General features: G+C 48.3%; 1 protein-coding gene across 7 annotated transcripts in view; it reads left to right on the forward strand.

Annotated features, from left to right (window-relative positions):
• RNFT2 (ring finger protein, transmembrane 2) overlaps positions 1–9,456 on the forward strand; it is a 96,917-nt gene that overhangs the window by 60,796 nt on the left and 26,665 nt on the right. For 3 of the 7 annotated variants that reach the window (XM_038575215.1, XM_038575214.1, XM_038575213.1), the window contains one exon: positions 5,007–7,915. The exons of the other annotated variants lie outside the window; for them this stretch is intronic. In XM_038575215.1, the coding sequence (XP_038431143.1) occupies positions 5,007–5,141 (135 nt within the window). In that variant the 3' untranslated portion in view covers positions 5,142–7,915. Of the gene's footprint in view, positions 1–5,006; positions 7,916–9,456 lie in introns of those variants that run through there. 7 annotated transcript variants of the gene reach the window in all.

Genomic DNA, 9,456 nt, shown 5'->3' on the forward strand with positions numbered 1-9,456 from the left:
GTACTTTCCAAGCAGTGACAACGTCCCAGCACCAACTTTGCAACCCTGAGCAACACATGTCATTGCAGCACTAACCCTCTGTGTCCTCTGTTACCCAGGAATGAAAATGCTTGCCCTGAGCCACTTGCAGGCTCTTATATATAGTCCAATGAGATGACATGTATATCTGTGTATGGGTTTTGAAAAGAATAGCCTGTAAGGCCAATACTCAGTGTAAGTGTTTAATTCTAAATCTGGACAAAGCTGGCTGGGTTTGTGTGATTAAAGAGGATCTGTGGTTAGGAGGTGTGTGTGTGTGTGTGTGTGTGTGTCTTGTTTGATAGAAGCCCCACTTTCAGTAATGTCATTTTCACAGTCAAGTGCTACAAACACCCCTTCCCATAATCTCTATGTGTGACCAGTATGCATCATAGAACATAATGGGCGAGAGTATTTGCTGTAAAGTCAGATACCTCTTGTATCAGTTACCCATTGCTGCATAACAAATTACTCTAACACTCTGTGGCATAAAGCAACTACCATTTATCATCTCAGAGTTTCCAGGAGTCAGGAATCCAGGCACAGCACAGCTGGGTCCCCTGCTTCAGAGCCTCTCCCAGGCTCCCATAACAGCCAGGCTCCCATAACCCTGGGGGAAGGATCTGCTTCCAAGCTCAGTCACATGGTGGTGGCAGGATTCAGTTCCTTGTGGGCCGTAGGACCAAGGGCCTCAGGTCCTCGCTGACTGTTGTGGCCAAAAGCTACCTCAACTTGCTTGTCACACTGACTTCATCAGAGTGAACATGTGAGAAGCCCAAGGAAGAGTATGAACAAAATGAAAGGCACAGTCTGCTGTAACTTCATCTCAGAAGTGATGTCCCATCTTTATTCTGTTGGCTTGAAGCAAGTCCCTAAGTACAGCCACACTCAAGGGGAGGGGACTGGCTACACAGGGTGTGAATCCCAGGAGAAGATTACTGGGAGTCATGATAGAAGTCAGCTTACCACATCTCTGAAGTATTGAATTCCAGCCTCACTACTTAGCAGCTGTGTGCCCTTGGGCTGGTGGCTCTCCCTCTCTGAGTCTCACTGCTCTGTGAGCTGTCATGAGACTGTACATAAAGGACATTAGAAGTGCCTGGCACAGCATTTGTGCTCAGTGAAGGATAAGGCCTATGACTAATCATTACTTGTACTCCTCACCTGAACACATCCACTTAGACCTGGCCTGGCTGCTTCCTTTTTTTCTCAGTTCACACCAAACACCAAGTGCCAGGCTAGGAGCTGCCCTCTCTCACTCAAATGGGGGTTAGCTACTGTGGTTTGGGGGGCTCTTGTCCCAAGATAAGATCTCTTATCTCACTTTACCCATCTGCTCCAAATCTTTGAGCAAGACTTGGGGAGTCTGGATGGAACTCAGGGGGAGGGGAGGGTGACACCAGGGGCTCCTCACCCACCTCTGTGCTCCAGGAGGCACAGCCAGGGAACAGTCAGTGACCCAATGCCACCTGCCTTCCCCACTGACCATAAACCCACCCGATCCTACACTTCCAAGCCCAAGAGGGGCCCCTCCTTCCCTTCCCTCTATAGGGTCTAGTCCTTCTCTCCAGATGCTGGGGGCAGGTCCAAGATGGTGACCTTCTCCAGCTGGACTCCTGGGTTGATGTGTGTTCTTCAAACCTCTTTATTTGGCACTGGATCCCATCCTGCCTCATTCTCTGAGAAGGAGACTGTGAGCTCCCAGAGGGCAAGAGCCAGGTATGAACCATCCTGGTATCTCCAGAATCTCCCACCTGACCTACCTGGGAAGGCATTCCTTTGTCAGCTACATTTATGGAATCCCCGGTCTGTGCAGGCTCAGGGCTGGGCAGTGGGAACACATCAACAGTTGCTACCCTCATGAAGTTTGCCACCCGGAGGGTATGTCAAATGGTAAAGGAGCAGTTAGAAGAGTGGTTCTCAAAGTGTAGCCCTGGTGTTCCTTTTCATTTTCATGAGTTCATGGAGTCTTGTGTTTTCAATAGAGCTTAGTTTCCATTTCTAACACAGCAAATATAGCCAGATTTGACCCTCATATATAAAAGCTCCTTAAGATTATCAATGATTTTTAAGGCCGTAAAGACAGGGTCTTCGAACCAAAATATTTGAAAACTACTGAATGAGACCTGTGAGAGCCTCCATGAATGTTTTATGGATGACAGAATGAAAAGCTGCCCCTTTCCCATTCACCTGACTCAGGTATTGAGCTTCATGTGAACAGGGCTTGTGTTGCTTTATTCTATGTAAGTACCTCCTTTTCCCAGGGAACCAGTTTAAGTCTCCCTCATTTGTTGAGCAGACATTTACTGAGCGTCAGCCACATTCTCAAGACCCTGTGGGCAGCATGGTCCCTGCCCTCCAGAAGCCCTTAATGTGGTGAACAAGATAGATGAGTTTGCGGATCATTGTAGAGGCATGAGTGTGATATTGTGAGAGGGTCCTCCCCAGGAGGGACCTGAAAGGGAAAGGCACAGTCAGCACTTAGCTTTGCTGGGCACTGTATGGCATGGAGGAGGTACATCCCGGAGCAGGGGAGGTGTGATGGCTTGGGCTAAGTCTTCTAAGAGGAGTAGGCACCTACCGGCTGCTAAGGATGGAGAAAGGCCATAAGGGCATCCCAGACTGACATTACAGCTTGCCCAGAGGCTTAGCAGTATGGAAGAGCTTTGCATTGCAAGTCATCCAGTGTGTCAGTGACATCAGCTACCCTGGGGTGGAGACAGGGTGGGAGGGTGAGGAGGAGGAGGAAGAGAAGAGGGCGCCATTATGGAGGGCCTTGAGTGCCCTAGATGGGAGTCTAGAGAAGTTGCTGGGCCTGCTGACCCCTGCGTCCTGCCCTTCAGACCGTGGTGAGAGTCCAGGTACAGCCCTTAAGGCTCTGTGGCCTGCTCACCCCCTGCCGCCCACTCCCTACACTCTCCAGCTATAGCCACATTGGCCATCCTTGTGTGCCTCAGTGCCTTCCCATCTCAGGGGCTTCACACAGCTGCTCTCTTCAGCCTGGAATGCACTATCCCTACCCGCTCTCTTCACCCATTTAACTCCTAAATATCCTTCAGGCCTTCACACAAGTGTGCCCTCCTCCAGTAAGCCTTCCTGACTACCTCCAGGATTAGACTGGTCCCCTGTTGCATAGAGGATAATGGAGCTCTCCTTTAGAGCACTGTTTACAAGTAGGCACCTACTACACACTTTACAACAAGCTTACAATCTGGCACTGAGGGACAGATAAATAGATATAATGTAATAATAACTCTTACTATGTGATAGCCAACATTTATAGCACATTTGGTGTTTCCCAGGCAGGGCTCTAAGTGCCTTTTTAATTTAATTTTTTAAAACTTTTTAAGAAACACTGTATTTGGATTTTCATATTATCATTTTAAATCATCGCTTTTCTTTTGAAAAATTGCAAAGCCTCAGAGCAAAAGGATAGTAGAATGAACACCCTTTTATCTTTCATCTAGATTCACTAATCATTGGCATTTTACATTTGTCTTTTCTTGATGTTAATGATATTCCCCCTAACCAGTTGAGAATAAGTTGGTGACATTTTGATTCTTTATCACAAAATATTTCAGTGTTCATCTTTGAAGAACAAGGACATTCTCTCCCGTAACTGTAATTCCGCCGTCATGCCCAGAAAATTTAAAATTGGTGTAAAATATTATCTAGTATATATAGTATTATGTATTATATGTAATATAATACATAATATTATAATATATTATAATAATACAGTATATCATAGTATTATATAGCATATATATGGCTTTCTCCAATTGTCTTTAAGATATCCTGCATAGCTAGGCTTCACCCCCAACCAGGCTCCTATTGAGGATCATATACTGCCTTCAATTGTTATGTCTAAACGCTTTTTTTTTTTTTTTTAGATAACAATATCTGTCTTTATTCTCTTTCTCTTTCATTTTCGTGTCTAAACACTTTTAATGAGCATCAGTCTTCTTATGAGTGGAGTACTCTTAACTGCATTTTGGGGGTTCCTGGCTGATTCAGTCAGTAGAGCATGCGACTCTTGGTCTTGAGGTCATGAGTTTAAGGCCTAAACTGGGCATTGAGCTTACTTACAAAAAGAGGGGATTCTCTCAACTTCACCTGACCTCTCATTTTACAGATGAAGAAGCTGAGGGATTGGGAGGTTGAGTCATTTGTCCAGTGGCTAAAAAGTGGTAAAACTCGTTGGTATTTCCAGTCTCCTTGTCTTCCTCTTAACCCCTGAGCTCTGTTCTTAACCCAGCAGCTAAAGGCTCTTTTAAAAATGCAAATTCTGGGGGCACCTGGGTGGCTCCGTGGTTGAGCGTCTGCTTTCAGCTCAGGGCGTGATCCTGGGGTCCTGGGATCGAGTCCCACGTTGGGCTCCTTGCATGGAGCCTGCTTCTCCCTCTGCCTGTGTCTCTGCCTCTCTCTCCCTGTATCTGTCATGAATACATACATACATGCAAATCCTGTTCAGGTCACTCCTCTGCTCAAAGCCTGACCATGGTTCCTTACTTCTTTCTGAATAAAAGCCAAAGGCCTCATCGCCTGCCAAATAACCCTCCAGCCCCAGGCTCAGCAGCACAGCAGGCATAGTCCTGCCTCAGGATCTTTGCACAAGCCATTCCCCCTGCCTATAGCACTCTCCCCAGAGATCCTCAGGCCTCAGTCTTTACCCTCCTTCAGGTTTCACTCGGATGTCGGTATTCAGTGACATCCTCCTGGCCCACCATGCTGAACACAGCAGCCCTCCCAAGCACTCCCTACCCACTCCCCCCAGGTTTTTCTTCTCAGCACTTATCACTGATATACTCCCAAATGTATTCTGGAGATTGATTTGGCCCATCATCTCCCCAACAAGAGTGCAAGCTCTATGAGGGCAGGAGTCGTCTATTTCGTTCACTGCTATGTTCCCAGCTCCTAGGAGCGAGGCTGGCACATAGCGGCCATTCAGCAAAGTATCCCAGTCCTACTGATTGCTGTCCCCACAGCACGTGTTCTGTGAGGAGTGCCTCTGCCTCTGGCTGGATCGAGAGCGCACCTGCCCGCTCTGCCGCTCGGTTGCTGTGGACACCCTGCGCTGCTGGAAAGACGGGGCCACTTCGGCTCACTTCCAGGTGTATTAGGGACTGAAAAACTAAGACTCTGGGCTCCCAGGCATGCTCTGGGAGCTGAGGGGTGGCCAGCGTGATGGGTTCGGCTCTGGGGGCTTCCTGGAAAACAGGCTTCAAGCACTTCCTATCCTGCCTGCTGCCTTTCTCCAGCAATTTCCCTAAAGCCAGCCCCCTGTCCTGACCTTCACCTTCCTCTTGTGTTCTGGGACATAGCACATGCCTCCGTTCTCCCCTACAAACCTCCTGTCTCAGACTCAGCCTCCTCCAGGTGGGTCGCCTGCCCCCTCCACGTGAAGGGACAGGTGACACACAGGTCCTGCCTGTTGTTATTTTAATTCATGCTGACCTGATGTGGCACTTGGGTGGGGAGGGGCCTGGAGGTTGAGGGGCCTGGAGGTTACAGCCCCTCCTGAGATGGCACAGGTCTGCAGATTAGAATCACCATGGAGCCTTTCCCAAATAAAAATGTTGGGGCCCCATGTTGTACCTAAATAACTGAGTGTACCAAGCACTTCATGCAAGATGAGCATCCTGCTTGGATGACCTCTTGTAATCCTTGCAACAGCCCCTGGGTTGGAGGTACTGTTGCTTCCTCTGTTTTAAGGATGAGGAAACTGAGGCACCGAGCCCCATGTGGTAACTTCCCAGGGTCATCCAGGTAGCAGTGGTGGACCAAGTTTCCAACCAGGCCCATCTGGCTTCAGAGCCTGCGCTCTCAACCACCATGCTCCCCTGCTGCTCAGACGCTGCAGGCGTGGGGCCCAGCAGACATGGATTTGCAGAAGCATGAGAGGTGATTTTGGTGCCCATCAGTGGCCCAGGTGCATAGCACATTTGCTTTGGGTCTCACTGAAGATGCCAACGGTGAGGCCTGGCTCTGGAAATCTAGCTGTGGCTGGGTTCACGGAAAGAGTTGGTCTTTAAAATCGCAATGTTGCTGGGCTCTGGCTGGGATGCGCAATCGCATTTGGATATTGAGAATGGCCAGCTCTGGTCCCAATGCAGATATCACTGGGTCTCCACACCTGTCTTCATCTCTCTGCTCCTCCTTCTGTTCTTGTCCTGTCCATCACTAAAGTCTCAGCTTGTCCACAGTGCCTGTGGCCACCGCCTTCTCTGCTGGTGGTCTTGAGAGCAAAATGCATGATCCATGTGGCGGATTTTTCCACAAGGCAGGGTGGTGGCATAGAGTGCAGTAGCAGTCAGAGTTTCTGTCATCTCTACAGCAGAACTACTAATCTCCATAACAGAATAGTTCTCCACCTGCTTTGAATGTGGAAGGAGATGGCACAGGTGATCACTTAGAAGCTTCTGGAATCTTGCCTGCCCTAACCCTCTCCCCACTCTGTTCACTCACCATCAACCTCAGCACGATGGGCTGTTGCCAACGGCATTACAGAGAAATCAATCTTGTGGCTCGTGAGCAGATTAGCAACAAAGCCCCCAGCAGAAATGGTGGGAGACTCACTGCCACCTCGCTCTCAGCCAGTAATAACGAGCCCACCCCATCCCCAATAGTTTCAGGACATTTGCCCCCATGTGTTATCAAGCCAGGACCTTTTCCTGTGCCTGACATCCCTGGCTCTTTCCTGGTACCCAGCAAGACATCTCTTCCAGGGCAGCGTGGCATCTTTCAAGCTCTGTTACTATGGCAATGGCTGTGATGTTACAATCCCACTTGCCTGGATAATCAAGTCAGAAGGGGAAGCGGAGGGAAAGGGGGCCGGGTGGATGTGGCTGCTCTGTTCCCCCTGCCTTGAGAAAGAACCAAAGAGAAGCAACAGGAGCTTCTGTGACTGGTTTTTATCAGAAAGATCACCCTGCCTACAGATGCCATCAAAGAGACGCAAGAAATTGGAGCTGGAGATTTATTAACGTGCTAGCTTGTGACAGAGCAGATAGACCAGAATTCTGATTCCAAACTCCACATGACTTTGGGAACTCACTTCACCTCCTCGAAGCCATCTTTAGGATGATGAAACCTTGTAGATTAGCTGCTGGAGCTAGGAAAACTTAACAATGTAGAATAGCGGCGAAGGCACTGGTCGGCTTGCCAGTTTCACTCATGTCACCAGAAAAAAAGAGAAAAGAAACCCACACATCTCTAATAGTCTTCAAATAATGAGCCATGACTCTGGCATTATAAACAGTGTCACATGCAGGGGATACTTGGGGGCAGGTGCGAGGACTTAGTTTAAGATTTTACTTATTCATTCCCTGTCCCCTTGAGGAAAGTTCCTTCTGGAGGTTTTCTTTTGGATGGGAGGAACTTCTGCCCTGAGGAGGAACAGCGGCCGGTTAAGAGTCTCCCAAACAGACTACATATGTTCCCCACCACGAGGGTAAAAGCAGCCAAGGGTTGTCATTGGGAAAGAAGAACATTCTCCATTGCCTATCCTGGCTCTGCAACTCCTTTGTTATAAGCAGGATTAATCGAGTATCGGGTTGGAGTATCCTGCTCTTAATATTTTATGATTCACTGACTCAAGTCCTGAAACTCTTGGAAATGGCTCTCCTAATGTAGAAGATCATGAGCATAATTAATGTGAGAATAAAAAGGCAAGCTTTAGACCTGGATGGAACAGGCTCATTACCTTCCTAAGAGGAGAACCCGAGAGACACTTGGAGGCCCCAGGCGCCTGGAACCTTGGGTTGGAAAGAGGAAATGTAAAGCAAGTCCTGGAATCTCTTAGTAATTTTGCTCTGGGCTGGACAGAGCGGCCTTTGATGTTTTTAATGTTCCCTTAAGTTCCTTTCTGCTAATAAATAATCATTTGTCGATGAAACTTCGTTTCGTGGTCTTGAATCTCCATTCACCTCTTGAAGCTGGGTGGAGGTGTTGGAGGAGGAATGCCGAGAAGCACTTCAGGCAGCAGTGGGTGGTTGTCTGATGTTGGGCCCCCCGCCCCCCAAGCAGATCGGTTGAGTTGCATATGCTTAGGAAGTGTTCCCAGGAGAAACCAGTAAAGGAGGGGGGAAGAAACCAAGTAAGAGGGTGACTTTCAGAGAAGTCCCAGCTCAGTGTGGTCTCTCGGAGCTCTAGAGCATTATCTGTGTTTCAGAGTTTGTCCCATCCTGAGGTTTTTTTGTTTGTGCACCATCAGTCCTTGGGTATGGCTTGCTGGTGGAGGAGCCCCTGAGGCTCTGAAAGTGCCAGCTGCCACAAAGCACATAAAAGTGCAGGGTGGGGATACAGAACTGGTAGGAGGGGTCAGAAGGGATCTGGGCAGGTCACCTGCAGGGCTTACCATGGTGATTAACCAGAGGACAGACCCAGAATGTACGAGCTAATGATTCAAGGTGGGTTTGCCTGGGTGCCAGATTGTGAAGGACATTTAAAATGTAAATTAATAGCATTAGGTGACTGTGTGTGCTTCTCAGGACATGGATATGAAACCAAAACATTGATGTCACAAAAACATCATCAGGCAGAACTTTTTTGTTGCAATTATTTGAAAATTAACTCAAATATGGCTTAAGTAAGAGAATGGCTTTATTTGGCTCATGTGACAGTATGGGCCTCTAGTATAGCTAGGTTCAGGGGTTCTAGTGATAATAGAGTCATGTCTTTCCATCCCTCAATCCTGCTTTCCTCTAAGATAGGTTGATTTTTGAGGCAGTCACTCCCCATGTGCCAGTAAGATGGCCTCCAAAAGCTCTCTGCTTCTGTTCTACCAGCTTAGCAACCCCAGCAAAGAGCTTCTGTTTCCTCAGAGCTACAGCAGGAATCCTGAGGCTGACTTGCTAGTTTGTCCCCAAACCAACCCCTATGGCCTTTGGGACTTGGCATCCTGCTGGCCAGGACTGCATCAGGTGTTGAGCCCCGGCTGTGGGGACAGGGGTGTGTAGAAGGATAGGGTCAACACCTCTAAGTCACAAAGATGGAGAGTGAGGCAGGGGTAGGTCCCTAAGGAAAAAGAAAGCATTTACTATCTAGAAAAATCACCTGTCCCTAACTCACCATTCTTAGGAAAAGACTACAACTTGATTGCTCAGAGTATCTTAGACCAGGTAAATGTAGGTAAAAGGAGCCCACCAGAGAGACCCCTGTGCCCATGTTTGGAGACATCAGTCTGCACAGCCATTATAGCTTATATGCATGGTACCATGCCTAAGTGATGGTTCTGTACACTGATCTTGAACTGTCAGGCGGGTTCCCTCAATGTCTTGGCCAACCCAAGGGTACTGTTTAGGCCAATCCTCCCCTTAGGGAGTTCTCAGAAATACCCTCAGAGAAGGGAGGTGAGTGTGTGGCCTCCTGCTCCAGGAAAGGTTGGGGTGTACAGCCAGATCCTCCCATAATCTTTGGGGACCAATTCTTTCAAAA

Source organism: Canis lupus, chromosome 26 (genome assembly GCF_011100685.1).
Source record: "Canis lupus familiaris isolate Mischka breed German Shepherd chromosome 26, alternate assembly UU_Cfam_GSD_1.0, whole genome shotgun sequence".
Taxonomy (NCBI): domain Eukaryota; kingdom Metazoa; phylum Chordata; class Mammalia; order Carnivora; family Canidae; genus Canis; species Canis lupus.